The sequence below is a fragment of the Etheostoma cragini genome, chromosome 11 (genome assembly GCF_013103735.1).
Source record: "Etheostoma cragini isolate CJK2018 chromosome 11, CSU_Ecrag_1.0, whole genome shotgun sequence".
NCBI lineage: Eukaryota > Metazoa > Chordata > Actinopteri > Perciformes > Percidae > Etheostoma > Etheostoma cragini.
The window spans coordinates 11,106,734-11,130,546 of NC_048417.1; the positions used below are offsets into that span (position 1 = coordinate 11,106,734).

Consider the following 23,813-nt stretch of genomic DNA (forward strand, 5'->3'; position numbering starts at 1 on the left):
GTTGTATAATACTTATACAAGAGGGGAGGGAAGAATAGATTTCAGTCTGGCGCCTATCAAACACTGCTTAATCCAATTTTAGCTGAAAGCCTGAGCATGTGTCTTATTTTAGACCAGTTATTGAACATTTTCCTTTTTTAGTATACAAACCAAATAAGAAATACAAACAATGATACACTGCACCGTTTCACAGAAACAGGTAAAACAGCAAAGATTCCAATATGCCCAGGTAAGATGTCTGAGGTTACATACACAGCTATAAAAAACAAAATATGAAAAACACTACCTTTACTATAGTAAAACTGCGTTCTTACGCCATGGAAACATCAAATTCATTATTATTTAGAGATGATGCAGACATCCAATGCAATGAATAAAACTTGCAACATGATGCTAGGGAGAGCCAGGATTAGTCACACTATTCTTTATTACTGTTATGAACCTTAAGTTTTTTCCCCAGTAATCCCATAAATTACTAGAGACGAAATACTACATTGAAGCAAACTGCTAACATTCATTCCTTCTTGTTTACCTTACGTGAAAATTGGTACATTACATAAAATCTACATACTTTCTTAAAAGAAACTATTCAACACATATTGTACAAACAACAGTGGGCACAACTGGAGCAATCCACAGGAAGTTTTATAATATCAGTTTTTCTTATACCTGTGAGAATGTACCTGTAGAATGTGTCTGCATTACCGTCTATGTTCAGTAAGTGTACAACAGTACCTCTAACGTGTCAAACCTTACAGCCACAGTAATACAGTAGATGTTGTCTTTGGAAAAAAGAGACAGCAGGCAAGTGTCTGCTCAGAACCTGGCTTGGCTTTGACCAAAGTTTGGAGGGGGTGTTTTTCACTATGAGACAAAATAAGACAAAACGTTTCTTCATGTGTATTCAGTTCTTGGCATCTATATAGTTACATGGTAGCACTAGAGACATAGCAAACTAGTGGCAGGCAGTGTTTGTGTTGTCTAGTTTTATTAAATGTTTAAAAAGTGTGTGGATCTTCTTTTGTGTGTGTGTGTGTGTGTGCATGTATTTGTGTGCATGTTGTTTTTTCTTTGCAGGAGGTCAGAACACTACTGTGCTGACTGACTGTGAAGGATTATTATGGGATTAGGAGTGTCTTGGTTACCACAGTGAGATGATAATGACAGTGGCTGTCCTCTGATCTCTACAGGGATAGCAGCGTCAATCAAACTGGAGACACTCAGAGATGAGAGGGAACACTGCTGTGAGCGTGAACACGTGTACGATATTTTCTATACATGTGTTGATGTTGTGTTTGAATCAGTTGTCAGATAGAGGGGAGAAAAGAAAGTGTTTTTTTTAAATCTAACTAGCCAGCAGATGAGTGAATTTATGTTTTATGGAAATAAAATATGGCCCTCACCTCCCTTCCTGCCTCCATATGGTCCCTGTGGAGAGAGGGTGATTATCTGGCCCATCTGAGACAGGGAACCTGAGAGTGTTGATGTTGGGTGGGCAGTACGGTGCCACGCCAAACCTCCTGTCCCCAGGAGCCTGAATACGATCCCCTTTACCTGCCCCCTGTCTCTAGTCCTCTCCCTCCCTCCTCCACTCTACCACTGGCTAGACTTACTGCAACCCCCCCCCCCATCCTCCTCCTCCTACCACCCCTGTCTCCACCCTGGGATAGACTTTCTTCCACCTGACAAGGCTTGGCCTGGATTACTGGAATACCCAGGTAAGTCAACTGAAGAAGGTGTCAAGTGCATGCATGTGTTTGTATGTGAGGCCGAGAAGAAGAGAGTGAACGAAAGAGAGGATAGTCTGTAATGCTTAGCAACCTATCCGGAGCAAAACAGCAAACACAAGGCACAAAATGGTCGTTGGGAACTTGGCAGGGCACTCTGTTCCAAAGTTCTCTTTAGTAATCCCATGAATAAATAACCAGGGGTCACCAGCTCTGTTAATAAAGTCTTCCTCGTTTTGATTTTCAATCTTCTCTCCTTCCTTTCTCTCCCTCTCTCTCACTCCATCTTTCCTGTCCCGCCTGCTAATTAGGCCAGGTCTTCGGTTTCCCTGTCATGTGTGATATGAGTTTATCAGAGCTGTCTGTCAGGCTGCAGGGGTCAGAGAGTGGTATGGTTGGACCAGACTGCAGCCTGAGCCACGGCACAAACTCAGCCATGAGAGAGAAGCAAACCAGCTGACAGATCAGAACTAAAAGAGATATGGTTTGTTTTTAAGCTCCTAGCATGCTAAAAGGCTCAGCCGAAGCAGAGAACTCATTATGGGGCTGCTTCATTATTACCACTACAATGCAAGTACCACTAGACCTACTATTTTATTCAAAGCTTAACTGAATAAAGCTAAAGATTATCTAGTGTTGTACGTGATGTGACACTAAATAAAAACACTTCAAAGTTTTCATAGAAAATTGCTGAGCACTTTCAGTGTTACTAGTGGACTAGTCTTTGAAAGAAAGAGGCTCAGTAAGAACTCAAAGGTTTGCTTTTATCTGTCAAAGGATTTTTAATTGTACGCCTTTGTTTCTTTTTCAAGCACTTTGTATTGAACAAAACGGGCATTATACAGTAAATAGTCGGTTTGGATTTGACCTTTTGCAGTTTTCTGTTTAAAAAACTAAGAAGATGATGACTGAAATCGAACTTTACTTCATCTTTCTGTTTTTATTTGAAAGTTTTATTCTCTATTCTCAGAAAGATTTCTATGAATAGATACCAGAGTATTTGGCCTTTCTGAAGGACCTCAAATACAGGTTGTTTCAACTATGTCTTTCTGTCTTGGAACAGTTTTGTAATTTTTTTATTGAAATATTTAGTTTTGTCTCATGCTTTAAGATGAATCATTCAGGAAACAGGAATATCACCAGTTTTAAATTTTCGACCACTGTAGAACAATGTCTGGACATAAGGACATTGGGCACAAAAAAATAATAAAAACCCAAATTAGTTATTTACAATGTTATATTTGTAACAATTTTCTTCCAGCATGTTTAAGGAGTCTAGCATCAAACATAGTTTACCTTAACTAGATTTGAACCGCATCTGAAAAAGGAAAAGGATTTCTTTCTCCTGCAGTTTGTTTTCTTTTTCGAGTGGAACAGTATTACTGCCTTACAACTTAAATTTGAACTGTATTTTCTTGTGCAGAATTTATTATGATATTATCATTTGTCCTGAAAAGGTTAATTCAATCTTTCTCATTTAAAATACCATGAGCAGTGTTGGATTTCTGATTCAGTTTAAATCTCTATTTCCATTCTACTGCTGCAGCACATTACTAGGATGCACTGCAGTGCATTCAAAAGAGGGCAGTGTAACCACACATGCAGGGTTGACTTGAGGCTTTCCTCTATTTTAGTATCCCTCTCTTACAATGTTACAATATACACCACATGTACATCTATTTTAGTTTCACTCTTCTATATTGCAACTCAAACATTTCAAGCAACCACTTATTTTTTGGTTTCAATTGATATTTGTCAAGATGAAATGGCTGGAGAGAGAAAGAGAGAGAGACGAAACAAAGTATGACTAATTTAATTTGTACAGACATTTCAACAGTCAGAGTGAAAAACCCAGTGGTCAAGCTGTGAGGAAAAAGCTGCACCTGATAATTGCTGCAACACCCACTGACCCCTGTGCAACGTGCATCAGCATACCCCGTGACTACATGTAAGAAAATTACTTCATACATAGTTAGTGCATTATTGTTTCAGTGATCGCAGAGAGGTTGCTTTTCCTGGCCCTGGGTGGCATCATTAACACAGTCTGGAGTAACACGTTTAAATCAGGTGGCATTGTCACAGGTGTAACTACTGCTGTTCATGCATGTGATTAATGTCCCCTTTTTTGATTAATTTCCTACATTGGCTGAGAAGCCGTCGCATTTGTGATTAATGAACCTGCATCCTAATATAATATAATGATGGTTTGGTACATGTTGCTTGTGTGTGTGTGAGTGTGTGTGTGTGTGTGTTTGTGTGTGTGTGTGTGTGTGTGTGTGTGTGTGTGTGTGTGTGTGTGTGTGTGTGTGTGCTTGCGTGCGTGCGAGTGCGTGTGTGTGTGTGTGTGTGTGTGTGTGTGTGTGTGTGTGTGTGTGTGTGTGTGTCTGCATATGTGTTCTCTCTATGACTGTTACCAGCATGCAGCATCCTTCAAATCCCAGTTCAGTCAATGGTCACATGCAAAGTTTAGGCTTGAGACAAAATCACACACAAACACTTGGAGTCTCCATGTCTTCAAAGCAGAGTCTGTCTCACTGTAGAGTCATGATAGGGGCGAAATATTGGGTTTTCTTGCAACAGTAAATCTCGGAGACAAAGGACCAGAAAACTGCATGTAAAGTTAGTGGCAGGCTAATACATAAATCCGCATAGACTGACGCAACTCTGCTCCCATGGGTCTAAGCTTCTATCTCTGCCTGAGGGCTGGGAAGGGTGTGACCAATATGCTGCAAACCAGAGCCTCACACTCTTTCTGTGAGGAGAAATGTGTCCAGCTTGGTTATGCTCACTGTTGACCTTTGGATGTCTATGTCAATATTCTCTATTTTTCCCTCTGAGGCTTCTTTCCTCTCTACCCCACCTTCCCCACCTCCCCGGTGGTGACAGAGACGGAGGAAACAAGGGTTTGTAATTAGCTGGTTGACCCCGGGGTTGGGTTGTGTGACCCTGGCAGCCGTGAAGCGCAGATCCAGCCTGATCAGATGAGTAGTTCTGAGGGATCAGTGGTTGAAAGACAGCCGCCTCCGCACCTCAGCCAACCCAGTCACATTAGCCAGTGCGCCCGAGACGGGCACAGTTACAGGAGCCCAGCTGCCGAGCCCAAACAGAGTCACAAACACCTGTCTGGGTAGAGTACAAACCTACAGACACAGGCTTTTCAACATCTACAGACACCGATGCGGCTGCAAAACACACCTGCCATCACTCAAGGAAAGGAGGAGGAGGAGGAGGTGGGGGGGCTGAGGGGTAACCTGACACAGGTAGGGGAAGGAGAGGGGAGGGAGGGGATGGGAGGGGAGGGAGGAGCAGTGCTGGCCCTTGGTCAAGTGCCTTGTATTCCACAAACAGGCTGCATCCAGTTACACTCTACCTGAGACGCAGAGCCCGAGGAGAGGATTCAAAGAAAAGCATGTGGACCTCCCTCCCTTTGGTTTTGCCTTTTTTGGCTAATGGAGATTTTACTTTTAGAAAATAAATTCTAGTTTATTCTCTGAGCATGTATCCAGGGATTTAGTGAAAATCAAGACATGCTCTATTGGCAAGAGTCAGTTTATGAATAATTGTGTTTTTTTTTCAACTGCAGAAATATTAAAAGCACAGCTTTGCCGTTACAGAGGTACCTACAAGCAGGTTGATAATTGGTAAATGTGGCTCCGCTGTCATTGCAGCCTCCACTGCTCAACTGCTCACTACACTAATTAAAAGCAGCGAGAAGGGAGAAAGGGAGAGAGTGTCATTAAGGACATGCTGGGAGACGTTCACCTGAGACGGCACAGTCACTGATGCTCCGGGCACATCAGTATGACCTGAACGCCGCCACTGTTTGAAGTTGTGACAGAGAGAAAGAAAGACAAAAAATGTCTGGATCCAAAACTACTGCCCCTTGGGGTAATAAAGAGATAGAAATAAATATAGAGGAGAGAGCACATGAAAAGAGAGCGAGGAGATGGAGCTATGTAGAGAGACAGGGCAAAGGAAAATTCTGTAGATTGAGAGAAAAAGAAGGAAAGAGGACAAATTGAAAGAGTATAGGGGAGAGTCTCTTCTGCGTTGTCTGTGTGAAAGTTGAGGCCTCCTCTTAAGGATACTTATTTAGTCTCACTTTCCTTTCTCAGCCCTCATTCATTTCTACCTCTTTACCTCTCTCAAGTCATCATGTTTACACAAGCTGTTACTGCCATTTCCCTGTTGTCTAACCCACTGCTGTTTTTCCTCCTTCCCCTATTTCTTTGTCTTTTTCCTGCTAGTTGGAAATCTGCAAGGCTTGCTCATCGGCGCCAGCCTCTGTTAATCCCCTCCCAAAGCACCTTAGCAACGCTAGGAATTTGGAGATGCTAAAAAAAAACACACAACGACAACGACAACAACTGTTCTTAACACTAGGCTCATATTGGCAAGAGTGGCCACATCTTGAGATGTGTGTGTGTTTTCCATAAGTAGTTCAGAACAATCTGGAAGGGTGTGATAACCAAGGATCTCTCAGGAGTGTGTGTGTGTGTGTGTGTATGCATCTTAATGTGTGTGTGTGTGTGCGCGCACGCACAGAGCGGGAGTGTATGTTTATGTGATATAGTTCCTATAACACCAACAACCTAGTAAATCACTGCATGTAGTCACCTGAGATACTCATTATCTAGTCCCTGTACATGTTCTGTCTGTGTCTGTTCACTGAGTCTGTACCTCAGCAAACACAACACACCGCTAGACTCGAGTCTCACAAGTGTTTGTCTTTGTGCGGCTGTGCGGCTTGTGGGGCTGGTTTTACATACCTGAACGAGTCAACCACACACCAAGAGGATGAGCAAGTGGACGAAATATAAATGATCACAGCAAGGGGTGAAACAACTAGCGTTATTAAGGGCCTAACTTTGAGATTAGCAAAATACCTTGATGACAAAAGAGTGAGGTCATCATAGCAATTATGTTGTTAAGTTATTTTTCATTTGTCGGCTTTTGTGGTATTCACACATTAACACAGATCACCCCCCACCTCTCTTTTTCTCTCTATTTAAAATTAATTACTTAGGGGCAATGGTAAAATAATTGAGGGCATATTTAGGCCTTGAAATTAATACATAGTTTAAATGTTAGAACTTTCCCATAACTTATCACTTTGAAGTGTTAATGTACTTCGCAAATTGGATGTGAAAAAAGACAGGAAGCACAATATTTTTTGTCTTAGGCAGCAATAAGATACAATATTGTGTTTAATATGTCATTTATAAGACAACAGTAAACCACACTGAACATTGTAAGTGTATAACAGAGACCTTGCTCACAAGATGACGTTAATCCATGAAGAAAAAATTACTAATAGTAGTTTCTTTTCTGAAAATTTAAAACAGAAATATACATGACATCTAGCTTCATGCACTAGAAAGATGTTAATTGACACCTAAGATGATATGCGAATAATACATATTTTCCTCTCAGCTTCTCTTGATAAAAGAGGTTTGTGTTTAAATGAAAATGACGAATGTTTTATACTGTTTTTGTACACTGACTGAGGCTTCTGTCTACTGACACTCTGATTCCTGGTGCCAGATCAGCACAGGTTTCTCATTGGGTTGGTCACATAGCTCATTAAATACACTCACTGCTGTAGAAATATTCATTACAGACATTTTGACGGATTTTACAAATCTGCAAATGCAGCGGGTTCTTGGAAAACATGCCAACTGAGGGACTAAGAGTATTAAGACAGAGAAGCTGGCTCCCGTGAAAGGGAACAGGAAAGGGGAGCAGGGTGTTTTTTTATTCTTTGCTGAGATGGGTGAAATATAGGGATGTGGTTGTTTATTGTTTCAAAAAAAAAATTTAACAGCTGATCTAAAGCAAAGCCACATAAGATAAAATAAATGTTCTCATGTTCTGAAATCAGACACTGCATTTAGGCACAACACATTAGGCAATAGGAGAAAGGGGTTGTGTAATTAAGGGGTTCAGCATCACATGGGAAAGAATGAATAGAGGAAATTTGGGGCTCTGACTGTCGCTGACATTTTCCTAAAGGTCTCTTTGCCCACAGCACCTATCTTCTAGTGCTTTTCGTAATGACGGCCTGCCAGCAGAGGAGACAAGGTGCTATCTGTTAATCACAGACCCCACAGTGATCCATGTCCACTGGTGATAGCCATGATGGACAGTTTGCTGGAAGAAAGAGACAGACAGAGAAAGAGGGAGATGGACAAAGAGAAGATATTGATTCGAAGGAATATCAAATGTCAAAAGTCAATAAATAAAGACACAGCGGAACAGAGTTAACAGATCTCTATAGTTTCATATGTTTTATAATATAACAAATGCAAAATATGTACATGCATTGTTTATATTCATAGAAAGAGACAGATATGGTTCAATTAGCTAAAAACTTTGCCAGTAGGTTATCAATTCTATTACAAATTACTCAAATTTATCCCACACTTTGAACAGCCTGAAAGCTGACAACAATCTAATAGCTCTGGAAACAAATTGCGTAGGGTTATAATCATTAAGAACAATTTATCTGTACCTCTCGGACATACGTATTGCTGTGACATACACATCTTTCACTTGATCCAATCTGACCTATCTTAATGACCCAGTTAGTTGATCACTTGACCCCACAGAGTTTAAAGGTCAGCAGGTTCAAAGAGCTATCAGCATGCAGCAGGCACCATAAACCTGCTGTTTCTTATTTGAACTCTTTGACCCCACATTAACCTCATTCTCTACTGCACCGAGAAAGCTCCCTTGCCCCAAAAGAGTAGAAATCCTTTACAGCATCTGGTGGGTACGCAAGTGTGCGAGCAAGTGATAAAAAAACACTGCAGGTGTGTTGAACACCACACTCTGTGGAGTGAATTGTCGAGTCAGTGAGAGTCAGTGAGAGCATAAGACTGTTTGTGAGCCGGTTGCAATGTGTCTAAGAACAAGAAATCTGTACTGTGGTACAGCGATGCTTTGAGGAAAATGCTAACCACAGCAAGCTAACATGATCACAATGAAAATACTAACATGCTAAACACGCATCCCATTATATGGGATGGATGGTAGAGATAGGATAGATTCACCTGTTAACATCTTGCATGCATATACAGTACGTCATCAAGACGTCCATGTCTGTTTGCATTTCAGGCACTTCATAGATTGGCAATTGTGTAACAACTTTGGTAGCAATCCGTCCAATAGTTTTTATTAATGTTCATTGCAAAAAAAATTTTCTAACCAAATGAGAGCCATGGTCCTTTCTGCCTGTAGTATAGCAAAATCAATAAATTTGTATTCTTGGAGTTTCAGATTCAGATTTGTTGGATACAGGTGAAGCAAAATCATCTTAAGAATCAAGTGGAATGTTGATAGACAAGATAAACATAGCTTTATTGATCACCTCCCTCCAGAATATTTTAATTTTGTCACACTCCCAGACACCGAGCATAAATGTTCCTTTAGCCTCATTGCATTTAAAACTATGGTCAGGTATATTACTGTTGTATTCATTCAATTTAAAAGGAGTTTAAATTAGAGTTTGCTGTTTTTTTCTGACATGCGTCACAGGAGAGATGAGCTGATTCGAGGATCGTTCTTGGAGTTATTTCACATAAAAACAAAGTTATCCTGCGACCTCTCATAACAACAACAATGGCGGACTACATTTTTGTGTTCCTGCTGGAGAAAATATTGAGCCTATTAGGGTTACTTGGGCAAAATATACTGTCTGTTTGAATACAACTTGCAAGCTTTACGCGTGTGCTCTGCCTCTTCTACTCTTGCAAGCGACAATACAAATTCTGGTGATGCAATTCTGACTCATGGTCTATTGTGCATGTCAAGTGAGGAACAGGAAGCCACTCCACGTAATTAACATTTTATTCTTAATGTCTACTTTTACTCATGGGCACCTTTAGTAGTCCGACCAGAGTTGTCAAATACCCCATAAGTTTGTATGTCTACATGAAATAAACTCTTTGAGGGAGCCACTCATGTTGAAAGAGAAAAAATAAATGTGTAAATACGTGGCCAAAGATCCTTCTTTCAAGCATACAAAACAGGAGGGTTGCAGAGGATACTTAAAACTTAGGGTGTGAACCCTCCTTGTGATTCGCTTGCCTCCGATGACCGGTATCAAAGTGTTTGACTGGCCTGAAAAAAGCACATGGGGACCCATGCTCCTGTGATATTTCTTCTGATTTACAGCCTACGATTTTTAATGGCTAATGACTGATTTTGTCTTTATAGAAGATTCTTTATTTGTGTACCTTTTCATGTCACATATTGTAAATTTATGTGAGCCCAACAAGGTAGTCTATTGCAGCTCATTCTCATGTGATCCATGCACCTTCATTATAATACTCTGGTGGGGGACAAGAGGTACCCTTGCTCTAGATATACTGATTACTCGTCCTTGGGGTCTTGTCTGATTGTCTGGCTGCTTGTGTTTCTTGCCCTGTTGGACTTATTTTTTTGCAACGTACCTGCATTCGGAGCTCTCATCAATTACTTTGATGAGTTCAATGTTAATAGAACTGATGACCAGAGCTACAAAAGTAAAAATCCAACTCCAGTTTTCCAAGCACACACGCTAGGAGCTGCAGCAATGTATACAAAAGATATGGGCAAAGTAGAATTTGAATGAAAGGATATGGTAAATAATCATTATCCTCTTAACCAGCCACATTAATTGTCTCATACCACTAATAAAGTTGTGCTAATCAGAGGAGGATATGGCAAAAATGGCACATCGAATGGAGAGACATTTGGTTTTGGGAGAGTATCATTGTTATGCGGACGGTGCAGAGCACCAAGACCTAAAAAAACATCTGCAGCCAAAGGCAGATGGTGGCTTCTTCAGCTGAGTTTGTATTTGTGGAGATAATGGAAGTTCGATCATGTCATTCTGCTTTTGTTGCCAGTTTTATTTTGCAACACACAGTGATCTTAAATTGTATCTCCAGAATTTTGGTTATACAGTTGCTGACTCTCTTTTAGGCATCAATAAAAATAAATAAAAAAGAAATAATAGCAACAATATGTTTAAGCTGTTCACATCAATAATGGTGAAAAGAATGTTTAATTAATTCAAATAATTTACTTCAAATAACAAAAATTGGATTTTGAGAATAAAACACAAAACGCCATTTTTCCAGGTAGGTTGGAATGGAGGCCATGGCGCACACGATTAATGAGTCATGAGGCGTCTCCTGCATGAACTAATACTGCGCTATTAGCCACCAGGCTGATGTGAGGGAAGGCAAGTGGGGTTATTTGGTAGCACCCACATGATTAAAACCCACTGGATCCTTGTGCATGATGGCACTTCTTAAACTGGAGGCTGCAGATTTATCATATTATATTATCTATGCCCTCAGATGGCAGCAGGGATTTAAGTGACTGAAAGAGGTTTTCACAGATCAATACGGACTGCGATACTTACATTCCTGCTGATACCACATTTAAATTGTATATGTGATGCTATCTAAAAACAAAATTGTTTATTTTGTTTATAATTTCCTTTTGGTATTTAGTCTGCCCTTTTTGACAGAAGACTTACTTCACGTTCAGCGGAGAGACATCTGTTGTCAGTGCAATGTCAAAGACTCAATTACCACCTAGTCTGACTCACTCACTCATAAAGTCTGCCATTGGCCGTCTATTTCAGCTGGCATTGTCCTGCCCTTTCGCTGTCTCCAATATCTATTTTGCAAGGGCAGTGTTGCTGCATCTGTGGCATTACGCTGCCCAAGACAATTGTGATTGGTTTAAAGAAATAAAAAGAAACCAGAATGGGTTTCCACCTATCCCACAATGCTAAGTGGTCCAGCCAGACTTTTTTCCAGACTTTGTCAGCGCTGTTAAGATGACTGGCTGTATCAGACTAATCACCACAAAAAAACACAAAAAAGTTAAATGAAATTCCCACGTCTATGCACCTCTTCTCTCGCCTGTGTGCCATGTGCCATCTCTGCACCCAACACAAAAAATACCAACAGCATTTTAAGGGCAGAAAAATTCCACTTGTTGTTGTACTGCTTGCACTAGTTGTAGTGCTGCTATTAAAAGAAATCCCACTCTAAGAGCTACTTACCAATAGCCCCTAAAACACAGCTACCATCTAAAGCCATCTTTGGTTAAACTGGTGTGTATACTACTGATTTTTATTTGCTTAATATGTTCAACTGCGGAATTTCACAAACCTTTTCAGAAATTGTAACCTTCCTCTGCCCCCTAGAAGTCATAGAAGCTTGGGGTGGATGGTTTGGCATATAAAACACACAACTCGGACACTGAAAGCCATTCAAAACGTCTGACTCTGACATTGGAGACTGCTGTTCCTCCTCGTACCGACTGCCAACATTGGTTTCTTTTACACATGATCTTTACCTAATCTTAACCAAGTTGTTTATGGTTGCCTATACTTAAACAATAGTATGTTCCTGCGGTACCGGAGGCCGCATGTACAGGACCGAATTTACATGACCGCATTTTCAGGACCTTAGTTTTTGGATTTACTCCAGCTCCGTACCGGAGGCTGCGTTTTCAGGGTCGCATTTCTAGGACCCTAGTTTCTCAATGGTTAAAAGGTTAATTGCACCAAAACTTTGAACTTTATGTTCAAATCTAACATATAAAAAGGTTTTTCCACCCAGAGACTACTTTCGGTCTTGCAATTCGACTTGGTTGCTTAGAGTTGCATGTTGGGCAATTTATGTAATTAGCATACTATCAGGTAAAATAAAGATGTATTTTTTTAAATGTATTTAAATTGAGAACAATATATTAAACACATGTCAGAACACCCCCCCCCCCGCCCCCAACAAAGAAGAAAAGCGAGCAAATAAGTCAAAAGGTTTTTAATTTTGGCAATTTCCACATGAAACACAGACAAACAGGAGAATGATAGTTTTAGTTATTTCTTGTCTGCCGTCTGTTCTTCACATACTTGAACACTTTAGAGTCTCAATGATTCCTGCAAGAGAGAGCGAGAGAGATGAAAGAAAACAATAGAAATTACTTTTTATATACATTTCACTTTTCCTCACCCTTCCATATCAAAACCCACATTATGAAAAAGATAAGAGTACTACCTTTTAATTGAGTGGTCTTCCTTCTTTTTTCATTTGTTTTCCATTTGTCTGCAGAATTCCTCCACTTCCCTGAACTACTAATTGGACAAAAATAGCTTACACTTAAAAAATATGCATCCACTACTTATACTAGTAAATAGTTGATAAAAATTGCATGGCATTGTGTAAAAAAACTGAAATACCTGTGATGTTAAAGTGTCCTTGGCATAACATTAAACAAGTCATGTACATTAAAGACAGTGAAGACCAATCTTAAGGACAGGCATTTCTATCTTTTGAAGTAAGGTGCTGGCTAAGGTTAATTATTATAGTCATGCAGTTATAATACAGTTGGGTTAACCAAAGGTAGCTAAATTAACAGCTTAAAAGCTAAAAGCGAGCAAGCTAACAATGATTGTAATGTTAGGAAGTTTAAGAAAATTATTGTTTACGTTAGTTAACTCACTCACACTCACAAACTTTACTTTACTGCCCAATTCAATACAGCGACGGTTTTCGCAGTAACATTAAACAAATAAAAATAACGTCATTTCACAATCAGTAGCTAATGTTACTCACACTTGGCTTGACGTGCTCGTCTTCCATTTTTGGTGGAAATGCAGTCCATGTCGCGTCGTTACGTATCCCACTCGCTTTCTTTGCAAGACCAGTCCTCTAGTTAGGGTCCTAGAATTGAGATCCTGAAAATGTGGTCCTGAAAGTACCGCCTCTGGTGCTGCAGCTATTTGCTACTCCACTTAAAGCTGCATAAATACAAATGTGGCCACTTGGGGGCAGTGGAACAAGCAAAACACAACATGTTTTCACCTTATTAAATGGTTTATAAGTTTAGCAAACTTTTGCCTGTTGCCTGAGGAGAAACATTTGGCTCTTTAGCTGCTAAATACCCCACTGTGGAGTTCCAGCTATAGTCGCTACATTAGTCCGTCTGCTGTCAGATGCTGGACAAGTAGTGTACCAACTGGTTTGATGAAAAACTTCCTGCTGGGGCTAGATATAAAGTTAGTGAGAGTTAGTAGGCATGCCAAACAAAATAGTTAGTTTAAATAGGCAAATTGGGGCGCCCAGATGGCTCGGTCGGTAGAGTGGGCGCCCGTGTGTAGAGGGTTGTTCCTCAACGCGGTGGACCAGGGTTTGACTCCGACCTGCGGCCCTTTTCTGTATGTCATTCCCCGTCTCTCTCCCCTTTCATGACTCCTGCTGTCCTATCCAGATAAAGGCTGAAAATGCCCACAAAATAAAATAAAATAAAAAATAGCCAAATTGGCGGGATAGAGATGAGAGAAACCTCAATTTGATTAACACAGTTATTTGATCAGCTTCTTCCTATATGTTGATCAGCGCAGCTTTAACCATTCTTGAACACAGAGGTGGCAAATCAAAACTATGAATATTTGTAAGACATGAGGGTTGTTTTGGAAAGCAATGTAGCTCTGTTATGTTGTTCAGACTTGTTGAACACATACAAATGTTTTTCAAATATTAAGGGTAAAGCAAATTAAATTAAGTGAAACTTAGAAATATATCCAGTATGGACACTCTGACTAGTTTGCAGATTGAATATAAAAGCTGCTAATTTTCAGCAGATTTTTCAGAGCGTTTTTATTTCTCATAGCGGCGGCCTGGCTGAAGCTATACCACTGAGGACAACCCCTAAATTTCTCCAACATTTTCGGGAATCTGGAGGGTTAATTGACAGGAGCTTAATGTTGGGTTTTTGAGATTGTTATACTTTCAGACGAAGTGTCTTAAAAATCAAAACCTGTCAAAACTATTTTTCATAACATTCGTAGAAAAAAGCTTTGAAATATTTGGACCATACTAAAGTTTAATGAAAATGTAATTGAAAACTTAATAAATAATAAATAAAATTGTGTTTTTCAAATAGAGATATTTAATGGTTAGTTTTTATAAGTGGATGGGTTTGTGCTGGGGGACTTTGGACTCATGACCTCAGTAAAATCCTGGCTTCAGCCCTGACTGAGAGTCTCTTCTCTTTTCATTCAGTGGACAGTGAGGCCACTCAGTATGCTGCACCTAAACCCCCTAAACTTCCATCTTTTTCATTCTTTCCTTTCTCAAAAATCTCACCGATTCCTGTGGAGTGGCTGGTTTTGTGTGGTCCCAGCACTGTCCCGTTTTTATCACTTCCCTGACGGGTTACCCGGTCCCCCTCGCACCTGCGCTGCTCCCAGGTCCCTACAGGAATGCGCTGGGGCTTGTAATCGCCATTGTGGGGGCCATTGAGTTGTACGGCTGACTGAAACTTCCCAACCTCACAGCGCGCTGGCCGCTGAATGGGGCTCAGCGTGGGGCGGCTCTCCAAACCACGGCCGCTGCCAAATTCCTACAGTGGCGCTCCACAATCACTTCCACACAGACCCCGATATACCGCCAGACATGAGGGACGGGGAGGGGGGCGGTGGGACGGGGATGGGGTGGTGGTGAGTGTGTGTTGGGCATTGAGATGGAAAAGTCTACATTTAACTCCGAACAAAACGGCCCAAACGGCACAAACATCTTTTGACTTTTTGTCACTTTTCCATTAGTTGTTAAAGTGATTTAGGGTCAACAATAAACCAAACATATATTTTTCATTTTAATATCTCACCTTTTGTCAAAAAGGTCCAGTGCAGATGCTATTCCAACAACGGAGAAATCTGAAAAATAAAAAAGGGAAAATAAAAAAGCGTTTGAATGCGTGCCAAAGTTGGAAAATAAAGCAATTTCTCATAACTTTCAGGACAGTTGTGCTGCGTTTCGGTGCATTAGGTCTGTATGCCGGCATTCAGCGTGGTAGCTGTTGGTAGATAGTCAGCACTGCAGGATTAAGAGGCAGCAAGATTGTTAAACATGTCAACGTGTAATTGCACGATAAGACCCTTCCGAGGAATTCATTGGCCCAGTTGCTTTCTCTATTCCGCGCTAATCTCGCCCGGCACATTTGCTCTGTGCAATCTGTCTCCATAATCTTCTGTGACAGAGCGGGCGACGAGAGCAGCCTGCTTGGTAATTTTTTTAGGAAAGGGGGGTAGACGTGGAGAAAATATGCAGAGGCGTGATAAAGTGACGCTAATTATCCCCATTTAGGACAGGGAGTGCAAGGGATCGGGGCTTTACGAGCAACCGAGTGTGCGCTGGAGCTGATGGCCTCCTAGCACGGAATATATCGGTGGCTACAAGATAAGAGTATCGCACGGTGGAGAGATTTATTGGCCGGTCAGCTAAACACACGAACACGCGCACACAAGCAGACGCGCAACACAGACCTCCTGCAAAAGGAAAACATGTACACAAATACATGTGCACACACGCACACACGCTCACACACACACACACACACACACACACACACACACACACACACACACACACACACACACAGCTGCAACATATGCCTTTCTAGGTTGCACCCTACACCTAGCCCTCTTCCACCTCAAGGTGTAATTTATTCGGGTTAAATTTGCCAGAACGCTCCTCTTTTAGCCTGGCGATGCGCCGTGACGCGCTCCGCCTCTCCAGGTTTTAAGTGTTAATCCGCATCTCATATCAACAGATAAGATAGAAACTGATGCAGAACACACAGGCCATCCAATGCCTTACTACGCTACGCGCTGTAGTGCGGAGAGATGTCATAGATGCAGATCTTTTGAGTTTTGGAATTTAAACTAATATCCAGACATTGTTCCTCTGATTTTTATTCAACAGATTAATGCGCAGCCAGACGTTACACGCTTTACTTTGAGGCCTAACAGGTTTAATTGATATACCATGCAAGTCTTCATCAGTGTGAAAGAGACCCGTTAACTATGTATTTCAGATTAATTGATTTTTAAAAATGCCTAAGTAGGCATACATTTCGCTCATTTGCATGTGTATGGCTATTAGCATGTATCTATGGGGCCTACAGGCAATCATCATGTACATGTCAAAACCAGCTGCAGACCTGTCAAAAAAATGACGTCATTTTCTGAACATTTTTTTCAATATTTTAAGAGGATTCATAATCTGAACGACATGGGTATCTTTTTTTTCTTAAACACGTCTGATCCGCAATGAAGGTGGTTTTGAACAAAGGTACCAAAAGTCTCCTCAAATCAAACATAGAGCTTTGAAATTCTGATGAGTCATCAGTTATCCATAAACTTAACCTACTTGTCGCGAGCGTGCATGGCCAATGGGAAGTTTTAGTCCAGTCTGTGCAACAGTTAGCATGTATGGTTTGGTTTTTGCGTGTTGGGGATGTAGCCTATGTGCAATATATCTGGAATTATTCCATGCTCTGCTTTGTGCAGAGTGAAACTTAGTTTTATTTTTGGGAGACGTGGCACTAAGATTTGGCACCAAGATTTGTTTTCTTCTATTAAACTAACATATACCCCCCCCCCCCAGGCCCTTTTAATGTTGGCATCAAACATGAATTTATGGTTCAAGTCCCCATTTGGGCCTCAAGTATTTGTCTCGGTTCCCTTAAACTTCCCTGACTCTGTCAAATGTCACTCCGACCGCCTCACAGCTAATCTAAAATATGATGCAATAGGGATAAATAACTGTGTTTACAAATACTTTTAGTGATCGTGATTTATTATTATTGAACTCTATTCATTTGATTTGCATGATAACCAAACAACAGCAGAAAAAATTATGATTTTTTGGTGATTTTGAGGAGGTCATTGTTGATCATCACGGAGTTATCAATGTATTAATAAAGGTAGCCTACTATATCATGTGCCAGTTTTTTCCTCTCAAGTATAAACATTTTAAAGGCCGAAAGCCAGATATGGTGGATGATAAAAATGCCCCGAGGGCAGTGGATATAAAATAAATTAGTTCAAGTGAAAGATCACTAAAAATTGAATCTTCAGTTGTTGTTTTTGAATTAATCTTTTTATCACTAAAGTTTCCATTTATCGCTCTTCTTTACTTTCCCCGTCTAAGTCTCGAGTTTGATGACAAGTGTTCAGAACAGAAGCAGTGCTTCTCATTTTTGCTCAGTGCATCAAAAAGGACATTAATCTATATCATTATTTACTATTTTACTATTACGACTAAAAGAAAAGTCTAACATAAAACCATATTTAAAAAAAAAATCAATATAGCAAATTAATTGATGGCCTTTTGATAGGCTCTTTAAATTTTGTGGAAGAACAAATCTTAAAATCTAGTGTGATCTTATCAAAAAATGGAAATCTGTTAAAACTTTGATATTAGTTTAAAAATATAGAAATATACTCAATGATTAATAGAATAAGTATAAATTGGTTCAGTGAAAATGTGATTAAAAAATGCTATAAAATGTACAAAAGCAAATACAAGGGGAAATCAACACCTTTCCTTCCCGTTAATAAATGAGGTTGTTAATAAGACTAACAGGTGGTTTGTCATATAATGCATTCACGTGCTCTGTATATATTTAAATTTGTATAAAAAACAATGTAATGTGTAAGAAATAATTTTATATGAAAGGATAATGTGGGCCATCAACTTGGCATTCCTAAAATATTCATAACTAGAATATTGTTTAGCCTACACGCCACTGAAATAGAAGAGGTTTTTATAATTCATAAACACATTTCTTTTTACCCACATTAAAGTCTTGCCCATGAAACAACATCATCTTATCTAAATGGTTTCCTTGGAGGCCTACAGACTGGAACTTTTACGCACAATTACGCACAGACAATTAGGCAATAAGCTCGTGGGATCTGTGGTGTCAAAATTTAAACAGGTGGCTATTTTTCTTGAGAGGAGGCTTGATGATATCCTTGTGTCCTAACACGTGAAAACACTCCTGTAAAAAAATTGTGAAAATAATCAATCTAAGACCGTTGTCTTAAGAATCAAAGCAACATCTGGTGAAATTTATTCAATTTTTCTTCATTGCAATATCAGGGCTTTTCACTGGCAGAAAAGCACTTAAATTACAACAGCAGTTGCCCGTCATCCTTTGAAATATTAAAATTATTCACAATTTACAATAATTAGAGTGTTACAATAAAAAGAGATGATTTCCAAGAATTAAGACACAGGCTTCTACAAATGAACACAATGTTTAAAGAATGTGATTTCCCCATATCTTTTAAAGCACTTTCTTCAAATTATGACACGTTATCTCATTTTCAATAACTTACAAGAACTCCCAAAATTATGAGACAATTAAACCAAATACCCCCATGTGAAACTGGCGTAACCCTCAACTAAGACTGTGAAGTAAATGAGAAAAAGATGATAGCACAATAACCAATATCTCAGCATCATATTTGTTAGGCTATATAACTCCACTGGTGGCTATTAAAAAAACAAAAGCCGAGATGAATTTGCTATTTACCCTTCATTTACAATATCATAAACATTCTGTACAAAATGCAGGTAGTTCTCGGGACTGGGGTTATTTAGAAAAGAGGTAAATATTTGGTTATGTGTTCGTTTGCAGTTTTCAATTATTCTGTGAGTTCTAAATGTGTGTTAGAGGGACCGTCCCGTTCACTCCAGCCGTGGCGCTCTGGTAATGCTGCGGCAAGGCATGGAGTCTACTTTGCATTGACGGGTCCCCCGGCTCTCCGGTCGGTAAATACATGCTTATCATCTCTCTCAAGTCTCCGGGGCAAGGACCCCGTGAGTGTGTGCTGCTGACGGGAGGGCTTACACTCGGCTCCGACTTCACCAGCGACCCTAACGTCCCCATGGCAGCTGAGGAAGAGACGCCGGAGCCCTGGTGCTGTGTGTAGGTGATCCCACCGTAGCCGGAGGGAGAAGCGTTCATGTAGCCCTGAGAGTTCGAGATGGGGCTGTACTGCAGGGCTGTCATGTCGTAGCGGTGCATGGGCTGGGGGTTGTGTGAGTGATGGTGGTGTGAGTGGTGGTGGTGGTGCGCTCCGCTCCCCGGGTGCTGGCTGTAGGCTAGCTGAGCCTCCTGCATCATCGCTGCCGCCGCCGCGGCTGCAGCCACCTGCCCCGAGTACGCACCGTTCGCCCAGCCGTTCATGTGCGCGTAGCCGGAGCTGGCGGAGCCTCCGTGGCCCACGGGGCTCTCTAACCTCTGCCCGACCCCAGATGAATTCATTCCCACCCCTAAACCAACTCCACCGCCCCCACTGGGCCCAGAAAGCAGTCCACCGGCAAGGGAATATTTGTCCTTTTTCAGCAGCGTCTTGGTCTTCCGTCTTGGCCGGTACTTGTAATCCGGATGCTCCTTCATGTGCATAGCTCGCAACCGTTTCGCCTCGTCAATGAAAGGGCGCTTCTCAGCCTCGGACATCACTTTCCATTCGGCACCCAGCCGTTTGCTGATCTCTGAGTTGTGCATTTTGGGGTTCTCCTGTGCCATCTTTCTCCGCTGCCCACGGGACCAGACCATGAACGCGTTCATCGGTCTCTTCACCCGTTCCTGATTCGCTTTGGACCCGCTGTTCGGCCCTGTTTGCCCCGTGGTAGTGTTCGTTTGGGGACCAGGGGAATGGAGGTCAGTTTCCATCATCATGCTATACATTCACCTGATTTTAAACTTCACCACCAACAGAGAAAAAGTCTATTTGAAGATAGGCGCGCACAAGATCGGGTGCGCACTGGATGACTTGGTTGCAAAATTAAATATTCTAAACCCAAATCATTCAAATACGAGATAAAAATTAATCCGAAAAGGGATATAAAATGTTCTCCAACCAGTATTTCACCCTGTCTTCGCCTGGGTTGGTTCACATCCACTGTGATAGAATGCGCAATGAGCTACTTTCCCTGTCGGAGTTGAGAAGTTGGTTAAAGCGGCGGCCATATGATGCGCACTGACAGCGGTTAAATGAGCCACAAGCGGCCAATGAGACTCTAGCAGTAGAATGATTTGCATGGCGTTTGGTCAGGTGACTAGAGGACCATAGAGGAAGAACACACCGGAGGAGGAGGAGGAGAAGGAGGAGGCAGAAAGGAGGGTCAATCCCACAAATAGCAAGACATTTGCAGTTTTCAAACACGCTCCCAGAGACTTAAAGCTTTACAAAAAAAAAAAACTAAGATTTGTTAGCAGTGATGCAGCGGGGTGCAGATGGTTGCCGTATTTTGAAAATCACTTTGAAATTATTTTATATCAAGCAGCTTTTAAATTCACAGGCTTCAATAAAAGTCTGGGTAACATTATTGTTACGCTCCACTTTCTCTTTATGTTTGTGCTTGAAACTCAGAACATTTCCTCCCATCTTTATCGGGTTGTTCTCAAATACCGTGCGTCCTAAAAGCCTGTGCTCCACTGTATTTGTATGCACTAAGATTACACTACAGTCTGCCGAAATCAATTTAATATCAGACGACTTGATGCTCAACCAGCGCCTCAAAAAAGCTTTTTTTCCCAGACCACCATTCTCTCTCCCTCCCAGGTATGTAATTAAGATTTGTAGTAATGATAGGTGTGAGAGAGAGAAATAAATTACACACACTCAGTGCAGAAGATTATGTCAAATAGATTTGGTAAAAAAAAAAAAAAAAAAAAAACTTGGGTTAAGAGGAGAAGCCGCTGAGTATGGCTCGCCAAATAATGACGTGGGATTGCAGGGGCAAAGCATCGTTATCGCCGTCTGCTGGCGATGGTGAATGAGTCCTGGCCGTGCCTGTGTGCGTGCAGCTAAAGATTAAACGAAAGGCCACATGTAAATGGCTCTGCTGCTGTCATTTTAGTTTAGGACTTTTGACACATGGCTGATACATTTTAGGCCCCTTATTTCACACCAATCAAAAGTTCCGAGTTCGTAAACCGTGAGAAGGAACCGTTCTGTGTGTCTTCGAGTTGGCGCATATATTTTCCAGATTTCACAGCTGACCACCCCTGAAAAGCCCAATCAACCCCTAATAGAACGGGAAAAAACCACATACCACTTCCCGCGGCGAGACTAACGATTTAATCATTCTATCATTATATGCTGTTTTTATTTTTTAATTGGAGCTGAGATAGAGAGATCTGGTTAGGGGAACGAGGGAGTGGGATCACTCGGACAGATCCACGCGTCTTTGGTAATAGGGTTAACGGGATATCACAATGGTCAATAAACGTCTCCAGTGGTCCAGGCCATATGGCTTAAGGCCCGAGGAAGATGATAATATAATGAGGACACCCTCACAGGACGGTGAGCGCCAGTGACGCCATCGGATCAAAAAACAAATAAACAATCAAAAAGAAAAGAAAAACAATACTGACGGTGCACTGGCTTCTTAGAATAAATAGGCTACATGGAAATAACACTGATAGCCTAAACTGCCTCAATATTAATACTAGTAATTAGCACATGACAGCCACATTTATAACATGTTTTTTATATTTTAAAATGTAAAAGTAAGGATTCATATTGTATTGACCAAACCAAATATACCTCCAGTATTAAAAGCGAATATACACTGTATATGTGGCAACAAAATATATCTTCTACTTCATTGATCCCCTTATCTTAGGTCTAAGTTAATTCAAACAAAGACCCGTTGTCACAGCGTAGATTTAAGGCTCGATCAACAATGTTAATATAATAATATTAATATTAATTATTATTATTAGGCTACTATTTCTTACTGTCATTGTGGAGTGGATTTAGGATTGTAGAGGATTAGCCTTTACAGTGACACTGGGACCCCGTTGCCCCTGTTTACTCTCTCTCTCTGTCATCCCCCATCAGTCACTCCTCTTTTAACAAACCTCTTTTCAGTCCTCCTCGCTCCTTTGTGCACGGCCTCTGCAACAGGATGTGCGCACTGCGATGATGGTGCACAACTGGGGCCAAGGGTCAAATGAGTTATCCATGCCCCCCCCCCCCCCCCACACACACACACAGACACATAAATAAATAAATGAGAGAAAGATCGTTAATAAATAAAACGTCTCACAAATTGTGCGCAGCGACGAGCAAGTGTCATTGTGCATTTAAATCTCTGCAAACTCTTAAATCTTTTGCAAAGTAACCCGCAGGCACAAAAAAAGGAAAAACAAAACAAAAAGCCCAGACCTATTGTATCGGGGTTACCCTTAGAGCAGATAACCTAAGCCAGAACAACAATGTCCACGTGTGCGCGTCTTTATGTGTGTGAACACAAGTCAGAGCGCGTGGAAATTTATGAAAAAGTTGTGATCACCTGCTGATGACCTGCACATAAAATGAGCTTCGCATGGGGAAACCAATTGCGCTTCCTGAAAAGTACAAAAATCATGTAACTTTAATATTGCAACACCGAGCCGTGTAAAACGATTTACAATTGAATAATAACAATAATAATAATAATCATAATAATAATAACTCCATATTTTAAATCTGTAACAGATCTGTCTTGTTAATCCAGACCGACAGATACACACTCCCTTCAAACCAGATCAGTGGCCGAAAATGTCACCTCGGAAAATTAAACTGAATCAGTTAGAGAGCAACTGGTAGCACAGTGAATTACAGAACAGGGTGCTGTGTGCAGCCAAGCCCCGGTGCGTCTCACTTGTCCCCAAAATAAAACGACAGCGAGCAGCGAGAAACACACATTATCTGCATTGAATTGAATTGAGCAGCGCGCGGACGTTCCGAAATAAAGGTTGCCAATAAAAACACTTATTTCAGTATGAACAACCACTGATCAGAAAGCATGCACGTTTGCTTTTCCAATTCTGTTTTTCAGCATTAATACCACTACACGTTCAAACAAAAATAGACTTTACGTACAATAGATACATCAACAAATAACGCATCTACAGGTTAAATGCCTTTCTTGCGTATAATAGTCATATGCAAACTTACACATGTTCCCCTTGTTCCCTCTACTGCAGACCAAGTGGGCAGATTTCTCCCTCCATACTCCTAAAGCCGTCCTAAACCCTCCAAAGCCTCATGTAAGACGGCTACTCCCACTACAATCTGTCCGCTCGAGTGCCAAGGCCATCCATGCCCGGTGCCCAAACCCACCACTCAACACACACTGAGGGGCAGAGACAAGAAAAAAATGACATTTATTATACACTCGAAAAAGACAATTCCAAGTTATTGTTTCTCTCTGGAAAGGGGCTTGCTTC

The 23,813-nt window shown here is 41.0% G+C and overlaps 1 protein-coding gene across 1 annotated transcript; it reads right to left on the reverse strand.

The window, feature by feature from the left end:
- Nucleotides 1–7,542: 7,542 nt before the first annotated feature.
- Nucleotides 7,543–20,635, reverse strand: sox1a (SRY-box transcription factor 1a). Its single transcript, XM_034884780.1, has 3 exons — nucleotides 19,437–20,635; nucleotides 15,402–15,450; nucleotides 7,543–7,877 (listed from the first exon to the last, which is right to left on the reverse strand). The coding sequence occupies exons 1-2, from the start codon at nucleotides 20,277–20,279 to the stop codon at nucleotides 15,430–15,432; spliced, it is 864 nt and encodes a 287-aa protein (XP_034740671.1). The 5' UTR covers nucleotides 20,280–20,635; the 3' UTR covers nucleotides 7,543–7,877; nucleotides 15,402–15,429.
- Nucleotides 20,636–23,813: the final 3,178 nt, after the last annotated feature.